Below are 18,954 nucleotides of genomic sequence, written 5' to 3' on the forward strand. Positions count from 1 at the left end.
AGGGTGGCTTCTTAACCATTGGAGCATGGGGAGTCCCTAAGCCTCTGTGTCCTCCCTTCTTGGGGTTGGAAAAGAGAATTTCTCCAACAAAAGAGGTTGTACATGCACAGCGCTGAACACAGGACCCCGGCACGTGGATGGGTGCTCAGTAGAGGTTGCTTATTATTAATGCTTATGAGGAATAAGGGTTTCCCTGGTGGCTCAGTGGTAAAGAATCCACCTGCCAATGCAGGAGACAAGGGTTCAATCCCATGCACACACACATATAAGGAGATGCGGGAAGAACCCCTGGAGAAGGGAATGGCTACTCATTCCAGTATTCTTGCCTGGAGAAGTCCATGGACAGAGGGGCCTGGTGGGCTATAGTCCACGGGGTCGCAAAGAGTCAGACACGACTGAGCGACTAACATACACACAAGAGGAATAAATGAGGCAGGCTCACCAACTCTGTGCCTGCGTGATGGCTTTCCTTTCTGAGGTTCGGCATTTTAAAAAATATATATGTATCATTTTATGTGGCAGCGCAGGGTCTTAATTGCGACACGTGAACTCTCGTAAGTTGTGGCATGTGGGTTCTAGTTCCCTGATCAGGGATTGAACCCGGGCCTCCTGCATTGGGAGCATGGAGTCTTAGCCACTGGACCACCAGGGAAGTCCCTGAGGTTCAGCATTTTTAATCCAAGAGATGAGGATGAAAATATCTCCCTGGTGCTGTGACTTAAGATGATATTCCTGACATCCAGGGGCCACAGTGGGCTCTTTCCTGGTGTTCTTTCATTTCAGCCACTTACCGCCCCCACCCCCCACCAATTTAAAGGGGGGAAACTGAGGCCATCACAGAGGGGGCGCCATCTGCCACTTGCCCAGTGTTACACTCTGGTGGCGGAGCAGGGATTCCAAGTCACTTACGTGTGCCCAGGTTCCTTTGAACATCATTTTAGGTCAAGTGGGAGGAAAATGAAGCCTGAGGGGTGGGGGAGTGGAATGATATGAAGTTGTTGAGATGTTTGTGAGCTGTTAGGGGACCATGTCACACATGTGCACACACATATAAGACATACACACTAAGGGGACACCTAGGAAGAAATTCATGGCAGGGAGATTTTTGGCAGCCGAAACTGGGAAACATGAGAAATTCCTTTATAGGAGAATGAATGTATACATTGAGCTATGGTAAGGAGTTTGTCAAGGCTGTATATTGTCACCCTGCTTATTTAACTTATATGCAGAGCCCAAGCATCCCCCCAAATTAAAAAATCGGCTGGATGAAGCACACGCTGGAATCAAGATTGCCAGGAGAAATATCAATAACCTCAGATATGCAGATGACACCACCCTTATAGCAGAAAGTGAAGAAGAACTAAAGAGCCTCTTGATGAAAGTGAAAGAGGAGAGTGAAAAAGTTGGCTTAAAACTCAACATTCAGAAAAGTAAGATCATGACATGCGGTCCCATCACTTCATGGCAAACAGATGGGGAAACAATGGAAACAGTGGCTGACTTTGTTTTGGGGGGGCTCCAAAATCACTGCAGATGGTGACTGCAGCCAGGAAATTAAGATGCCTACTCCTTGGAAAAAAAGTTATGACCAACCTAGGCAGCATATTAAAAAGCAGAGACATTACCTTGCCAACAAAGGTGTGTCTAGTCAAGGTTGTGGTTTTTCCAGTGGTCATGTATGGATGTGAGAGTTGGACCAAAAAGAATGCTGAGTGCTGAAGAATTGACTCTTTCGAAATGTGGTGCTGGAGAATACTCTTGAGAGTCCCTTGGACTGCAAGGAGATCCAACCAGTCCATCCTAAAGGAGATCAGTCCTGGGTGTTCTTTGGAAGGACTGATGTTGAAGCTGAAACTCCAGTACTTTGGCCACCTGATGTGAAGAGCTGTCTCATTGGAAAAGACCTGGATGCTGGGAAAGATTAGGGGCAGGAGGAGAAGGGGACGACAGAGGATGAGATGGTTGGATGGCATCACCGACTCAGTGGACATGAGTTTAGGTAAACTCTGGGAGTTGGTGATGGACAGGGAGGCCTGGTGTGCTGCAGTGCGTGGGGTTGCAGCATCGGACACGACTGAGTGACTGAACTGAACTGAACTGATGGTGGTGGTGGTTTAGTCGCTAAGTCGTGTCTGACTCTTGCGACCCCATAGACGGTAGCCCATCAGGCTCCTCTGTCCGGGGATTGTCCAGGCAAGGATACTGGAGTGGGCTGCTGGTTGTTGTTGTTTAGTTGCTCAGTCGTACCCGACTCCTTGCGACCCCATGGACTGCGGCGTGCCAGGCTTCCCTGTCCTTCAGCATCTCTTGGAGTTTGCTCAAACTCATGTCCATTGAGTCGGTGATGCCATCCAACCTTCTCGTCCTCTGTCATCCCTTTCCTCTCCTAGCATCAGGGGCTTTTCCAATGGGTCAGCTCTTCGCATCGGGTGGCCAAAGTATTGGTTGTCAATAAAGTAGCACATAGCAGAAGAGTCCGAGCTTCACTTGTCAGCAGGGCTGCATCTCAGGACCAACAGAAAAATGAGAAGAAATGGACTGTGGCAGGATCCAGCTGACTTGTTTTCAAAAGGCAGCGCAATGTGTGCTGTTAGGGAAACGTGTGTGCAGGAAAGGGGTGAGCCTATGCAGGGGAGTGACACCCCACTCGCAAGGGGTGGGGGGTTCCCTCTGGGGGAAGGGTACACAGAAGGCTTTGTCTCTCTTAGATTTAGGTCGTTTTACTTTTTAAGCTGGGTAGTGGGTTCATGGGTCCTTGTTACACTATTATACTGTCCTGCGTGTTGAAGTCTTTTGTAATTTAAAAAAAGTTCAAATGTCACCCACACAGAAGAACGTGGGCCTCAAGAGATCACACCTCCTGGGTTTGAATCTCAGCTCTGGTCATCTGAGCCTCAGTTTCTCCTCCTGTAACTTGGGCACAACCCCTCTGCCTTGTGAGGCTGTAAGAATATCACAGAGCAGGGTTCCTAGGACACACTTCCTCTTCTCTGGCCCTCGGACCCTCCCTGCTTCCCTCCAGGGACCCAGCTGTTCCATTGGGCTCCTCTCTGTATAGCGGGTTATAAGCCCCTCTGTACTAAAGTTCCTCCTTCTGACTCCCGCGTAGGAAGATACCTGGGTGGTCCAGTTGCAGCCCTTGGGAATTCACCTCCTTCAGCATCCTTCTTGGCCAAGGTGGTTTTCAGGCCCTTGACTGCCCCCCAGTGGCCAGAGCGGTGCAGCCTCCGCATCGCAGGCCCTCTCAGGCAGGCTGGTTTGTCTGGGCACTTCCACGACCCACTTAACCCAGCACCCCTGGTATCTGGCACTGGGCAAGCTAACCAGATGCTTGGCATTGCATCCCCAGGACGATTCTGGGAAATTTCATTCTCAATCGACAAAAGAGGAAACTTAGGTCCCAAACAAGGACTGACTGGCTCAAGGCCATGCCCAGGAGTGTAACACTTTGGGTCTCATTTTCCTCATTTCTAAGCCCTTCAGGGGCTACAGCCCAGGTAGCTGGCTGTAGCTACCAAATGCCGGCTTTGCCACCTCCTAGCTGTAGGTCATGAGGAAAATCACGCATCCTGTGACTTCTTTTTCCCATCTCCAAACGATGTTGAAGCTGAAACTCCAACACTTTGGCTACCTGATGTGAAGAGCTGACTCATTTGAAAAGACCCTGATGCTGGGAAAGATTGAGGGCAGGAGAAGGGGACGACAGAGGATGAGATTGTTGGATGGCATCACCAACTCAATGGACATGGGTTTGGGTGGACTCCAGGGGTTGGTGATGGATGGCCTGGTGTGATGCAGTTCATGGGGTCGGAGAGTCGGACACAACTGAGCGGCTGAACTGAACTGAAACAGTGGGTGCGTTTGGGCACCTACTTCACAAAAGTATTAAGTGATGTGGTTATACAGCACTTCTAGTACTTCAGTCTCTCAGTCGTGCCTGACTCTTTGCAACCCCATGGATTATACAGTCCATGGGGTTCTCCAGGCCAGAATACTGGAGTGGGTAGCCTTTCCCTTCTCCAGGGGATCTTCCCAACCCAGGAATCGAACCCAGGTCTCCCACATTGCAGGCAGATTGTTTACCAGCTGAGTCACAAGGAAAGTCCCTGAGAAATCTGTATGCAGGCCAAGAAGCAAGTTAGAACTCGACATGGAACATCAGACTGGTTCCAAATCGGGAAAGGAGTATGTCAAGGCTGTATATTGTCACCCTGCTTATTTAACTTATATTCAGAGTGCACCATGCGAAATGCCTGGCTTGCTGAAGCACAAGCTGGAATCAAGATTCCAGCTGGGAGAAATATCAGTAACCTTAGATACACAGATGACGCACCCTTATGGCCGAAAGGGAAGAAGTACTAAAGAGCCTCTTGATGAAAGAGTGAAAACTGGCTTAAAACTCAACATTCAGAAAAGATCATGGCATATGGCCCCATCACTTCATGGCAAATAGATGGGGAAACGATGGAAACACTGGCAGACTTTCTTGGGCTCCACAATCACTGCAGATGGTGACTACAGCCAGGAAATCAAAAAACGCTTGCTCCTTGGGAGAAAAGCTATGACCAACCTAGACAGCATGTTAAAAAGCAGAGACATTACTTTACCAACAAAGGTCTGTCTAGGCAAAGCTATGGTTTCTTTCCAGGAGTCATGTATGAATCTGAGTTGGACCAAAAAGAATGCTGCGTGCTGAATTGACACCTTTGAACTCTGGTGTTGGAGGAGTCTCTTCGGAGTCCCTTGGACTGCAAGGAGATCCAACCAGTGCATCCTAAAAGTGAATCAGTCCTGACTATTCATTGGAAGGACTGATGCTGAAGCTAAAACTCAATTACTTTGGCCACCTGATGCAAAGAACCGACTCATTGGAAAAGACCAATGCTGGGAAAGACTGAAGGCAGAGACAAGAGTATGAGATGGCTGAATGGCACCAGCTACATGATGGACAAGTTTAAGCTCCAGGAGTTGGTGATGGACAGAGAAGCCTGGAGTACTACAGTCCGTGGGGTCACAAGGATTCAGACACTAGAGTGACTGAACTGGAGTACTTGGGTAGAAACACACTGGTAGGCTCTAGGCCAGTGTTCACATCAGTAACTTCCAGCCCTGACAACTTTTGAGCTGGGTGGCAGTAGTGCCAAAGGTGTATGACTCTGCGGTCTGATATTTTCACTTTGAACATCTTCGTACACCAGGTATGCTGCTTTGAGCTGACAGGGAACCTCCCAGAATCCCTAAGGCAGGAGTAAGTAGCTTTACAAACAAGAGCTGCTCAGGGTCGTAGCAATTATGGGCAGTAGTGGAACGCAAACCCATGTCATTAGAGTCCAGAAGTCAGGTGTGACACTGGGTCTGATCTCAGTGGTAACTTGGGGGTGGAAGAACCTCAGGGGTTGTGGCCTAGCCAGTTTAGCCTCAGCATTTTAGCTTTCCCCAGCTCGGAGATGGGCCTGGTCTTTAAGGTGGCAAGGCTTCTCCCTCTAGGATTAAAAGGGTGTCCTGCTTCAACCAGGGGCCCAGCCACAGGTAGTTCCTGTTCCATTAGTCAAAGCTGCTCAGTGTCCTCTCTTTGTGACCCCATGGACTATAGCCTACCAGGTTCCTCTGTCCATGGAGTTCTCCAGGCAGTAATACTGGAGTGGATAGCTGTTCCCTTCTGCAAGGGAAGCATTCTTTACTGACTGAGATACCAGGGAAGGTCCCATCAGTGCCAAGAGCCAATCACCATGGAGACCCAGAGGGGGCAGAGCAGAGCAGGCCCCAGGCCGCAGCCTCTGTGCAGGTCTGAACACCTGGTCCCAGCCGGGCCCATGCCGCAGCTTCCCCCGGTTGAAGGGGGTATAGCATGGCCCAGGCTAGAGACCCCAAGTGAAGGGTCCCATGTGGATCAGGGAAAGGAAGTGCACGCGAGGGAGAGGTCAAAACCTCGGGCGGAAGGCACCAAAGGGTCGCCAGGGCTGTCCACCCCGCCCACTTCCTTCCAGGGAAGCAGCGCTTGAGCCCCAGGGGCCCTCCTCTTTGCTCCAGCAGGGCCACGGCTTGAACTTTCAGTTTCTTTTTTCTGAGACTCGCTCTGCGGAGATGCAAAGGCCCTGGGTCGTGCACCAGCACCTTGCCCACTTAGGGTAGAACCTGTTTGAATCTGGAAGCCAGGCCTCAGGTTTCGGGGGCTGCTGAGTACCACAGGCATCCAGGAAGCCCCTGGCGCCTCTTTCACAAGGGAAGGGAAGCGCTCCGTCCTCCTGCCCTACTCCCCAAAACAGGAGACCCAGACTGGGGTTACGAACGAGGCAATTTATTAACCCAGCATCATTTGCTCTAATGCTTCTTGTTGGCAGCTGCCACCTGTGGGAAAGATAGACAAATAGTTACGATCAGCTGTGGCGCCGTTTTCGGGCGCTTCACTAACCAGGGGGCACCAGGCCTCCTGATTTGTGGTTTCCTATGTATTTATCTCACCAGAGGCTCACAGCCTCGGGCACTTCCCCCTTTTACAGAAGCAGAAACTGGGACTCACAAGAGCACTGCAGTATGATTCTGACCTCTGTCCATCAATCCAGTCCACACAGCTGCTGGTGCCAGGCCCTGCACTGCCCCTGCCAGGCCACCTCCCGCTCCCAGAGGGCTGAATATGCCACTCTTGTCTGACACTGAGAAACTAAGGGACTCCAGTCCAAGGCTCCCAGGGGGCCCTTACTAAGTCAATGACACAAAGAAGAAAACCAACAACAGGTTCATGCCAGGCCCCGGGGCTCCTGCTGCTCTAGCTCAAGAATCCTCGCCACCACCTTGTGAAGTGGCTGAGAGCATTACCCCAGACAGGGAGACTGGCCCAGGGTGTCTAGCCAGTTGGCCTCCACATGGAGGCCGGGTTCTGTGGCACCCTGCCTGATGCTCCTTATCAGGAGTAAGGAAGAAACCCTGCAGTCACAACTAGAAGGCTGACCTGGGGAGGCGGAGTGGCCTGTGAGGGAACATGCCCTGCAGAAGAGGACCAGCTGGCTGTACTCAGGCCCGGGCCTCCCTTCACCCAGGGCCCCGCATTCCAACCTGTCTCCCAGCCCCCGTGACGGGAAGTCTGTAAGAAACGTTCTTTCTCCTGCACCCCCGCTCCCCTGGCTGTACCCTCCAGAGGAGGAAACTGTCAAAACCCAGGCTCGAGGCCCCCGGGGGGTGACTGAAGCCCCCACTCACCTGTCCAGCAATTCTGTCCAGATCTCTCTGACCCTGAGGCGTCAGTTTGCGGCCCCTGTGGGGGAGAAGGGTCACGCAGGCCCAGGTGAGCATGGACTCGCACCAGCATCCCAGGTCCCGGCCAGGCCTCTCCTGGACACGAGCCAAGCTTCCCAAGGAGGCACCTGGCCGCAGGACCTCACGATGCCAGCCAAGTCCCACTCAGGTCCCCAGTCGGCTGCATTCTAACAAGCTGGAGGCTGCAGTGGGAACCCCCCCTCGTCCTGAGCTGATGGGGTGTCGTTTCTGCAAGCAATAGATCAAAAGCCCCGAAAAATCAATTGGGAAAAGTTAACGAGCAGGCTAATGAAAGCGGACAGTCGCTAAATTACCTTCCTGGAGCCTGGAGTAGTCAGCCAGAGAGGTCGGGGCGAGGCCCCTCGGCTGCTCACTCTTCTGAACCCCCTGCCTGCCCGAGGGCCAGGACACACCTGACACCTCACTGATGGGCAGAGGGGGGTGGTCCTCCACAGAGGCACCACTGGGGATCTGCCCAAGCACCCTCACGCGCTCAGCTTCCCCTCGCTGGCTTACCCATCTTGGTCCTTTTCCACCATCTTCAGCCCCTCCAGGGCTTGGAGGACCCGCCGGGCCACGCTCTTGGAGCCTCTGCTGAAGTGGCTGGGCATGACGCCGTTCCTTTGACGACCCCCGTAGATTTTGGTCATGGAGCCAACCCCAGCGCCACCCCGGAGGTACAGGTGCCGTGCTGTGGAAGCTGGGTGGGAGGGAAGGGAGGCTTGAGAACCCTTCCACAGAAGGCACAGAAGCCCACAGGAAAGGGCCTTGCTCAGGGTCATACACTGAATTCCACAGGGAGCAGAGTCTCCCCGTCTTACAGTTGGGGAAATGAGAACAGGAGAACGCACACGAGGCTCCACTGCCCCTGGCTCAGGAGCCTGGGGGGCTGGCAGTGGAGGGGCTGCCGCAGCCACACAACCGGGCATTTCCTGCTGCCCTTGGAACTGTCTTGGCTGCTACTGCCCCAGCCGAGTGGTGAGGTGGACCTGAGGTTTCACGAATGGAGCCCAGAAAACGTCTGAACCATGGCTGTCCACAAACAGCTCTTTGGGAGCTCCGTAGGGCTGGAGAGTTGCAGAAAGGACCTTATGATTGCCCCATTGCCGTCCCAGGGCTGCCCTGAAGAGCTCGGGTTCCCAGTGGCAGCGGTGGTGACATCCTAACGCCGTGGACAATCCCAACCTAGAAAGTATGTCAACCTGCTCTGTGGGCTGAGGTTTCTGGTCCCTAGACTGGCTCGGGCAAGTCCCCTGGCCAGTCTCCTTGGAAATTTCTCCTGTTCAACTGGAACACTGGCCTGCCAGGCCCTGTGCCACCTGCTTTTACGCTCTCTCCTGTGAGTAGTAAGATGGCCTCAGGAGCCAGCCTGATAGTGTGGCCGCTCTGGAGAGACAGACAGCCCGATAGATGGTTCTGGTTTTCTACTTCAGGGAGCGACTGAGGTTTGAAAGAGCTGGGGCCCAGATGCTGGCCCCACCTGGCTGAAAGCTCAAAGGTAGGGACTCTTCAGTTCCCCACACATTAAGATTCTCCCTGGTCCTGAAGATGAGTCAGAAGTTATTCTCTCAATAATGACTTGCTGCCAAGAGTCACAGGGCACTGGGCCATGTCCACGACCCTCCTGTCAAGAGCCAGGGTTGGGGGTGGGTTCCTCCTCACCTCCAGCTGCCCCTCCCAGGGCAGTTCCTGCACACAGCCCACTGTCGGCCTGCCTCCAGATACGGACACAGGCCACAGGGGCCTATCACGGAGCACTAACTCCCGCCGCTCCCCCAGGACCACTGAGCAGCCTCTCCCTGGCGTCACTGCCTCTGGTCCTGCTTCCTTTACATCACTCTCCTTGGTTCTGTCCCCATGATTTGCACTGTGACCACCTGCCTGTAGGTGCCAGTGAAGTCGCTCAGTCGTGTCCGACTCTTTGCGACCCCGTGGACTGCAGCCTACCAGGCTCCTTCGTCCTTGGGATTCTCCAGGCAAGAGTACCGGAGTGGGTTGCCATTTCCTTCTCCAGGGGATCTTCCCAACCCAGGGACTGAACCCAGGTCTCCCGCATTGCAGGCAGATTCTCTACTGTCTGAGCCACCAGGGAAGCCACGCCATCCTCTATACCAGGGCTCTGGCCCTCTTCCAGGCCATCAAGCAGCCTACCCACTGCCAGGATCAAAAGACTCCCCTCTTATAAAACACCCCCTTCCCTCAACAACCTTTCTGCCAGGGGAGTAACCTCATGGAGAAATGGCCTTCAAGACCAGTGCAAATGCCCAGTGGCCACCTCCCCTCCCCAACCTGTCTGGCCATGCCCTGGTTCCACGTGGAGATCCGCTCTCCACTTGGGCTGTGGAAGGAATGAGAGCCCCACAGAAGGGTTAAGACGAACACCCCTGATTTCACCAACACCCGAAGAGGCTGCACACTAGACGTGAATTTTGCTGAACCAGGAGAGCCCCAATCTCACCACGGAAAGGGGTGAGCCGCCTGGTAGCTGGGGTTTGAACCCCAACATGGCTCCATGTCAGCCGTGACAGAGCCCACCCATGTCTAGTGGTCAGTGGCACAGTACTCATGGGGACAACTTACTCCAGTCCCAGCAGCAAAAGGCAGAGAACAAACTCCAACAAAGCCCAACTTAACACCACTACAACTACCAGGTGCGGGGGGCATCCCTGGTGGTCTAGCGGTTAGGATGCTGCTTCCTCACTGCCAAGGGCCTGTGTTCGACCCCTGGTTGAGAAACTAAGTCCCATAAGCCAAGTGGCAAGGCAATGGCCCCCTCCCCCCGACCATCTGGTGTGGCAGGTACCAGGGGCCCCCCATCACAGCAGTTCATGCAGATTCTTTTCCTGACCCTGTTACAAGGGACAGCAAGTCTTAACTTCACAAATTGGAATTAACAGTCAAAATATTCAGTTCTACAGAAACACTGACCCCTTTTACCTCCTCTCTGCAGCCCTTCAGACCTAGGCCGAGGCCCCAGCCCCTCCTCCTGAAGTAGAGCTGTAAGGGCGCAAACCCAGGCCACCCCAGCGGTGTTTATGACGGCCTCAGTGAACGAGGGGCTGCCGCAAATGGCTTCCCTTCAGCCCCTCCAAGGCGTTCTTCTGCTCCCTCAAGGGAGATGTGGATGACGAGTCACTCCTACCTCAAACTGTAGAGGAAGGGCCACGCAGCACCCCACACCCCGCTAGGTGTCCTGTTGGTCCCCAAAGTGGATGAGGGGGCAGGTCACACTCCACTTGGCAAATGGCAGACCAAACAAGTCTTCACAGCCTAGCAAACCAACAGCCCGTGTTAAGTTCCCGCTCATGGCTCCATCCTGACCCACTGAATCGTAGGACGGGAAAAGGAAACCGCTCAGACTGGGACTGGCCTCCACCTTCCAATGAAATGCATTCAGTGGGAATTCTCTGGCAGTCCAGGGGTTAGACTCTGTGCTTTCACCGCCCAGAGCCTGGGTTCAATCCACAGTCAGTGAACGAAGATTTTGCAAGCTGTATGGCATGGGGGGGGGGGTGGTGGTGGGGAGAAGGGATTCAGATGCCCCATCCAGCAGTGGCTCACTCACTGCCAGACACACACCGTATTCTTACCTCCCTCTCAAGCAGGCCCATCTGAGCACTCAAGTCTACCCAGGCCACAATGCAGCGCCCCATTCAAAGCCCTTAGTGTCTCCCCTGACCCCGCTCCTCCCCTCAGAGGTCCCTGCTCTCCTGAAACGGTTCATCTCCACACCTCATCCCTCACACACTCCCCCCACCACCACTGCCTGGAGGCGATTCATCCCTACAGATAACCGCACCTCTTCCAGAGCACCCTGTCACCCACCCTGCCCCTGTAATCTACACCTGAGATCAACCTGCCACACCCTCCCAGGGCCTTCATCTGTCAGTACCTCAGTCTCCTCCTGGGCAGACAAGTTATCTTGCATGATTCTCCTCCTCCAGAGTATGAACTAAACAAACTCAGTGGGAGCACTCCAGATTTCAATAGAGGTTGGCAAACTTTTCCTGTTAAGGGTCCTGTTAAGGAGTCTGTCATAGCTCCAACCCTGGCCTCTACTGTGACTGTAAATGAATAACCGTGTCTGCGCCCCAACAAACCTTGGTCTAGAACCGCTATCTGTGCCACTAGGGCAGCTGGGAAAGTCCAGTCAAAAGGGGGTTCTGGAAATCCAGAGGGAGACCAGCAGGGCAGGACGCACACCCAGCGTGAGGTGTTAGGGAAGGTGCACCGGACAGAAAGGGGCCACAGCAACTGCGGAGCTGACCAGCAGGCTCAACCAGGTGTGCATTACCCATGCCCTTCCCCCAACTCCCACCTCCCGCACCTAGAAACGCAAAGTACAGAATGCAGCCAAGGGAAGACAGCTGCCCACCACCAACTCCCCAAGCGATGACAAGGCCCAGTGGGTTGTGGTCTCAGGAGCAGGCACACCTCATGTCTTAACCAATCTGACTCAACAGCGAATCGGCTATCACCAGCCCTATATGGGAGATTTCTGTAAAGTACAGATTACATAGCACACGCACACTCACCCACGAAATGAGAAAAACTTCTAGTCTTTCTCCAAATTTTGGACATCACAAAAGAACAGTCAGGACCATACAAACCTTGCTTCCCAAGCCGGGTGGATGGGGTGGCAGTGGTGGTCTTGTCCACCCTGTCCCACTCCCCATCATTCTTTCTAAAAACACTGAAGTGAGTAGGTGGATAAGCTACCCACCCCACTCACCTCACAGTCATCAGGGCTCAGACTACAAAACACTTCATGTTCTGAGGTACTGGGCAACCTGACCAAGACCAACTCTTCTCAAAGTCATGCTGGAGTTTTGTCAACTTCTAAACGCTGCTTCCCACCTACTTTCCACATGGAGACAAGCTGTGGTCAGGACAGAACCCACTGCACAGAGGAGGAAGGCTTGAGAGTGGAGAGGCTGGGAGCCCGCAGTGAAGGCCTGTGCAGAGGCTGCTGCCTTGGCACAATCCAGGGCTGAACCCCATGCCCCACTCCCAAGGTAAGCTTCATGGGGGTGACTGCTTGGAGAAACTTCAATCATTGAAAAGATAGATAAGACAGTACTAACGCTGTGCAGTCAGGAACTATACTTAAGTCAGTCCTTACTGAAGGATTAATAAAAAGGTAAGAGAAGCAGCTGGTACAGGGTGACCATAACGTTTTCTTCTCAGTACTTGTCAAGATTTAGAATAACTGGGTCACATTTCCAAGCCTTTGTTATGAACATCTTGTTAAAGAGGAGATAGGTGCTAGTGTGATGACCTGAATGAAAACAGGAAAAAAACCATTGAAAGCCCAACGACCCTCTAGAAAACGAACTTCCTCTAGGCAAAAGATGAACACTTTACTCATTGTCCCTGGGATTCCCTCCAGGCTCCAAGGAAAGCAAGGGTCCTAACGTAAAATCGCTTACAAATGAACAAATATCACAACACAAAATTACCTTACATCACACAAAGCACACAATTGACAGAGTCAAGTATTTCTCTTGGAATTTCTGGGGAACAAGTAAGAACTCACAAAGGGGACACCCAGCCCTCCACTCCCCATCCAAACGCCCCAGTTCCTCACCAGCTCGCGTGTAGAACCAGTTCTCATCGTAGGGAGCAAGTTCCTTATGCTTGGCCAGCTTGACGGTGTCCACCCATTCAGGGACTTTCAGCTTCCCGGACCTGGGACCAGGACAGCCAGAAAGGCACAATTCAGGAGCCTCCACGAACTCTATCCCAATTCCCTTCTGTCAGCACAAGTGTACATCACTAGGAGCCCAATGTGCCCGAGAAGAGGAAAAACACTCAAACTCAAACACAACCCAGGCCTCATGCAGAAAGAGTGGACTCCACACTAACCTCCAACAAGCCTCTCCAGCCAGGAAAAGAAAGCCCGCGGGCCCAGAGCCCCCACCCAGTCCCCACACTCACTTTTTGAGGAAGGCTGCCAGAGCTCTGACGAACTCCTGCTGGTTCACGTCTTTTACAGTAACTCCAGGCATCTGCGGGCAAAGTCGAGCATGAGAACACAGAATGGATAGAGAAGACTGCCAACGGTCGGGGCCCAGCCCTACGGCGACGTAGCCGCCGCACTCGCTTTCCTTTCCGAAGGCCTTACTGCAATTCCCCGCTTTAGAGGCCCCGGCGCCTGCGGGTCTTACAGAGCTTACCGACGACCACAGTCTCTCTGGGGCGCAGTAACACTGCCTGACCCCGTTTGTCAAGACGCTGTACGTCGCCAACCCCCGATTCTGCCCCCTACCCCGCCCTCGCTTTCCCGGGTGTCCACCTGGCCCAGCCGCGGTTCCCGGACCGCGCGGGTCAGACATGTCCGGGCCTGTCGCTCGCACGTGGCCGCGGCTCTAGGGGGCGGGGCGGCCCCACGCCGGTGCCCCGGAGCCCCCAGGCACGTGCCTCGGGCTCGGAAACCGAGCCCCGACTCCCCGCGCCCGAGTCGTCCCGGAGCACTCTTCTTACCGTGCGGCCTCCGCGCTGCCAGCAAGGGGAAAGGGAGCAACGGGGTTTCCCGGGCGCACAAGTCGGGCGTCGGTTATCGCGAGAGTTCCAAGAGCTCGCGAGAAGGGGTTTACAATAAAGGTGGCTCCACCTCTCTCAGGGCAAAGGCGGCTTCACCTCCGCGGACGTGGGCGGGTTGGGTGGGAGGGCGGAGGCTTTTCTCCTCGCTCTTCTTTCTCCTGCAGCGAGACAGAGTGAGGAGCTCTAATCTCGAGCAGGAGGGAATCTAGCTTCGTTTGCCTCAATCGTGGATGGAACGAATAGCGGCAGAGGCTGTATCTCCTGGCGGAAGTTACGGGGAAGCTGGCTAGGCAGGAAATAGACCGGCGCCTCCAGAGGGACGACCCCTTTTTCTCAGTGGAAGTGGCTTTTCTGGCCGAAGGTGGGGCTAGTAAGGGCGGAACTGTGACCGGGAGCCCAGAGGAAGGACACGGAAGAATTGCGGCCAGCCTGCCCTTTCTCGACCAGCAGTACTAGCGAGAGCAGGAGACGGAAGCCCCACCCTTTTTAGGGCGGAAATTGCTTCACCATGGCCCTGGAGGCGGGGAGCAGAAAAGGGCAGGAACAGAGAAGCAGAGGCGGGACCTTCGAAGTTCAGCTCTGCTTCCTAAGGCCCGAGTCTCTTCGGACATGTGTATGTGCTTAGTCACTCAGTCCTGTCAGACTGTTTGTGACCCCATGGACTGTATCCCACCAGGCTCCTCTGCCCATGGGGATTCTCCAGCCGAGAATAGGGGAGTGGGTTGCCATGCCCTCCTCCAGGGGATCTTCCCAACCCAGGGATCAAACCCCAGGCCTCCCGCATTGCAGGCAGATTCTTTACCTGGGAAGCCCCCCTTCAGACAAAGTGCACACATACTAATTCTGTCGGCAAATGTTTTTTGCGTGCCTACTCTGCAAAGAGTAGGTTTCCCTGGTGGTTCAGATGGTAAAGCGTCTGTCTACAATGCGGGAGACCCGGGTTCGAGCCCTGGGTTGGGAAGATCCTCTGGAAAAGGGAATGGCAATCCACTCCAGGACTGTTGCCTGGAAAATCCCACGGACAGAGGAGCCTGGTAGGCTACAGGTCATGGGGTCCCAAAGAGTCGGACACGACTGAGCGTCTTCACTTTCACTCTGCAAAGAACAGGTAAACATGTATAGTGTGTTACATGCATTATCTAGATTAATTCGGCTAAAGTCCAAGAACACAGAGGACACACCTGTGGTTTGATGAAGTTGCTGACTTGCTGCGAGGAGAAAATATTGAAATATGAATCGTAATGTAAACTACTATGTGTCAGCGTAGACTCAGCAATTCTAACAAATGTACTATTCTGATGTGTGATGCTGATAGGAGGGAAGGCTTTGGGGAGAGAGGGGAATATGGAAGCTCTTACTTTTCTGCTCAATTTTGCTATGAACCTAAAAACTGCTTGAAAGAAAAAAACTCAAAAAATGGTTTGAGGGTGGGAAGTTGTTCATGTCGTGGTGAGGGGAGAAGCCATGTTACAGTACATTAACTTTGTAGGGAAAAAAAAAAATTCCTAAGGAATCAAGACAACGTGTTTAGTCATTTATGCTGAGTGGCCAGAGAGGAGTTGAATGCAAGCTCTGTTAGAGTGGAAGACGTGGTTGGACAGGCCCAGCTTAAGGGGATTAGGCTTGTAAAGTAGGGGCCAAGGGCCCCTGAGGAATGTAAGAAAGTCTATCTAAGGGGCTTATTAGAGATATTAAGTCAGATGAAAAGGATGAGGGTCTATGTAGGGCACGGGTTATAGAACTGTCTATGTGAATATACGTTGGCGGCTGCAGAGCCAGCCACTCAATGTGACAGGGATGCAGGATGAGGTCTCGTGGATCAGGCAATGAGGATTTGAGTAGAGAAACTGGATAGGGGTGGGTGGTATGATGGTGCTACACTGGTCAAGGAGCATAGTCTGGAGTGGACCAGGTTCACACAGGGCTGAGTGAAAGAGAGTGTGGAATCCCAAAGGGCAGAATGTAAAAGGAGCTCCTGAAGTGAAACATGGGTGTCTGTTTGGAGAGGAGCAGGATGATGCTTCAAATCTGGAAACTCATTGGTGATTTCTGCAGAACATGAATGAGGATGGTACATGAAGGAAGCTTAGAAGAGAATGATTTACTCAGTACCCTGTTGGACCTGGGCAACACCTTTCCTCACCTGGTAATGGGTGCTGGGAAAGGGAGTAACATACGAAACAGTGCTCACAGTCTATTAGCTTTAATCTCCAAAGGCTGTCAGAGGCCAAGAGCCCATTGGCTCCCCACAACTGCAGGTGAAGGATGCTTCAGCCATGTAGGAGCATGAACAATCTGTAAACCTGCCTTTTCCCCCACACCTGTGCTCTGCAGAGCCTCCACCTCTCTCCCTGGGGAAGTGGTTGGGGAAGCAATGGGGGTGCCCTGACAATTTGACAAGCTAGATCTAGCCAGGAGTGTAAAAGGTCCTGCCAAGTCTGACAAGAAGGGGAGATGGGCTACAGAGAAATGGGTCCATGAGGAGTGGCCTGCCCCCAGCTCCTTTCTCCAGTCTTCATCACTTCCTTTTTTTCCCCTCCCTTTTCTCATGTCATCCTTTCACCTCAAATTATACTTTCTCTTTTACTGTTCCCAGCTGTGTGAGCCTGGTGAACTGGGGACCTTTGGTCAGTCCTGAACAGGAGGGTCTTAGCCACGTTGCATGTTGCAATGCTTCCCTCTCCCTTGATTATGGAGCTTGGCTATTTGTCACTGAGAGAGCATGGCACAAGGCTTAGGCAGGTCTGTTAAGGGGCAGTCATACATCTGAGTTAAAACAAGGTCAGGGAAGGAAGGTGTGAACAGACTTAGATTATCCTTTGGTTATCCTGCACTGAGTCCTAGTCCTGAGATGTGTTGGAGATTTGTTGCTCTGTAATCTGTTAGAATTAGAAGCAGCTCATCTTCTCAAGACCCCAAACTGGAAAATAGCAAGTTGTAATTGGATGCCATCACCATCAATTATCTTGAATAAAAAGAAGTGTGTAGATAACATTAGGAAACAGAATCAGTGCCCAGGCAGAATCCTCCTCCCAGGCATGAACTTTCTGTTTGGCCCTTCTAAGAGTGGGAATAGGTATGGGGGTCTCCAAATCTTCATATTTTTGGAATAGCTCAATAGGTCTCCATATACTTGTAACAGTTCAAGAAGAAAAACTTGCAGAGGACTAAGAAACAAACGTGAGTAAGATATTATTACTTACTGCTATCTTGAATGCAAAAGCAAAGACTTTTTGGAAAACCCTTGGGATGTCTGTCTGTCTCCTTTCACTCTATGTATTATAAAAATTATCTATTAATTGATTTATCCACCTGCAATGCAGGAGACCCAGGTTTGATTCCTGGCTTGGGAAGTTCCCATGGAGGAGGGCATAGCAACCCACTCTAGTATTCCTGCCTGGAGAATCCCCATGGACAGAGGAACCTAGCGGCTTACATGGGTCACAAAGAGTTGGACGCGACTGAGCAACTAAGCACAAGTGATTTGGGCCTGGCAAGGCAAAGGAAACTTTCTTCAGTATTTGCCTACAAATTTCTCCTAAAATACTTGGACAAGTCACTTTATCTCTTTAAGCTTGTTCCTTTATTTGTAAAATCAGAGTAATCATGCACAGCTTATAGAGTTGCTGTGAGGATATGTGGGAATTGCATACAGTGAGTACTCAATAAATAATTGTCACCATCCTTTTATAGGTCCTTCAAATCTTAGATACATGAACCTCCCGAGTTCAGGAAAAACCTTTTATAAAGACTAGCTTGATTACTCCTGTTCTGATTGGTCTCAGTCTCCCCATTATAAAAATATTATGTTAGATCAGCACTGGGGCTTCCCTGGTGGCTCAGCGGTAAAGAATCCACCTGCAATGCAGGAGACGTGGGTTTGATCCCATGGTTGGGAAGATCCCCTGGAGAAAGAAATGGCAACCCACTTCAGTATTCTTGTTGGGGAAAATCCCACGGACAGAGGAGCGTGGCAGGCTAGAGTCCATGAGGTCACAGAGAGTCAGACACGACACATCGACTAAGCAACAACAGATGAGCATTAAATTGGCATTCCATTGACCAAAGCTAGCCTGAAGGTATGTTTTGTTTGACCTACATAGGATTTAAGCACAGCACAGGATTTAAAGAAAAACTGAGCCAGCATTTGAAAATTAAGAAATGTAAAACAGAAATCTAGTTTTCCAGCTTCTCTTGAAAAATCAGAAGATATGGCAGTACTGAGCCCACATTCCTGCCTGGCAACAATTCACTAGGGCCAAAAGGAAGCTGCCCCCTTAGGTGGGGCATGCATTCTCAGTTTGCCACGGCTCCTCTGGCCTTCTTTACTCATTTATATGATCTGTTTGGCCCTGTAGGTATTTCAACCTGTGCCCCTCTGAACAGCTGGAAACTGTCTATGCTTGGCACAGAGCTGTCACTTAATTATTCAATCAGTGAATCACCTACTGTGTTTCCCTACCACTCTTTCTTACCTGGCCATACAAAGAAATCCAAGCTTGTAGTTACTTGTGGTAGTTACTGAGTAACTGACTTTCATTTTGAGGAGTGAAGTGAACAAGTCCTTTCTGTCACTCAGGATAGACTAGGTTCAGTTCAGTCGCTCAGCCGTGTCCGACTCTTTGCGACCCCATGAATTGCAGCACACCAGGCCTCCCTGTCCCTCACCAACTCCTGGAGTTCACTCAAACTCATGTCCATTGAGTCGGTGAAGCCATCCAACCATCTCATCCTCTGTTGTCCCCTTCTCCTCCTGCCCCCAATCCCTCCCAGCATCAGGGTCTTTTCCAATGAGTCAACTCTTCGCATGAGGTGGCCAAAGTATCGGCGTTTCAGCCTCAGCATCAGTCCTTCCAATGAACACCCAGGACTGATCTCCTTTAGGATGGACTGGTTGGATCTCCTTCCAGTCCGAGGGACTCTCAAGAGTCTTCTCCAACACCACAGTTCAAAAGCATCAATTCTTCTGCACTCAGCCTTCTTCACAGTCCAACTCCCACATCCATACATGACCACTGGAAAAACCATAGCCTTGACTAGATGGACCTTTGTTGGCAAAGTAATGTCTCTGCTTTTTAATATGCTATCTAGGTTAAGCTGTGGTAAAAAAACAACTCCCACATCTCAGTGGCTTAATACAATACTGGTTTATTTCTT

The 18,954-nt window shown here is 52.0% G+C and overlaps 1 protein-coding gene across 2 annotated transcripts; it reads right to left on the reverse strand.

The window, feature by feature from the left end:
* Positions 1-6,277: 6,277 nt before the first annotated feature.
* On the reverse strand, positions 6,278-14,273 carry RPS19 (ribosomal protein S19). 2 transcript variants are annotated; one of them, XM_069550942.1, is made up of 6 exons: positions 13,738-14,273; positions 13,192-13,262; positions 12,842-12,942; positions 7,771-7,954; positions 7,198-7,252; positions 6,278-6,348 (listed from the first exon to the last, which is right to left on the reverse strand). In XM_069550942.1, exons 2-6 carry the CDS (start codon positions 13,260-13,262, stop codon positions 6,322-6,324), a joined length of 438 nt encoding a protein of 145 aa, XP_069407043.1. In that variant the 5' UTR covers positions 13,738-14,273; the 3' UTR covers positions 6,278-6,321. The 2 variants fall into 2 exon arrangements, with proteins under 2 accessions (XP_069407043.1, XP_069407044.1); XM_069550943.1 differs by having other exon boundaries at positions 13,550-13,766.
* Positions 14,274-18,954: the final 4,681 nt, after the last annotated feature.

This window comes from Ovis canadensis, chromosome 14, assembly GCF_042477335.2.
Source record: "Ovis canadensis isolate MfBH-ARS-UI-01 breed Bighorn chromosome 14, ARS-UI_OviCan_v2, whole genome shotgun sequence".
Lineage (NCBI taxonomy): Eukaryota > Metazoa > Chordata > Mammalia > Artiodactyla > Bovidae > Ovis > Ovis canadensis.

What these genes read in the sequence shown, in the direction of transcription:
- RPS19 (XM_069550942.1), bottom strand. Translation starts at nt 13,262, where the DNA reads ATGCCTGGAGTTACTGTAAAAGACGTGAACCAGCAGGAGTTCGTCAGA. An exon ending in GTGGAAAAGGACCAAGATGG is followed by an intron (nt 7,253 to 7,770) that starts GTAAGCCAGCGA and finishes TCTCCCCCACAG; the next exon opens with GGGCCGCAAACTGACGCCTC. An exon ending in TGGACAGAATTGCTGGACAG is followed by an intron (nt 6,349 to 7,197) that starts GTGAGTGGGGGC and finishes TCTTTCCCACAG; the next exon opens with GTGGCAGCTGCCAACAAGAA.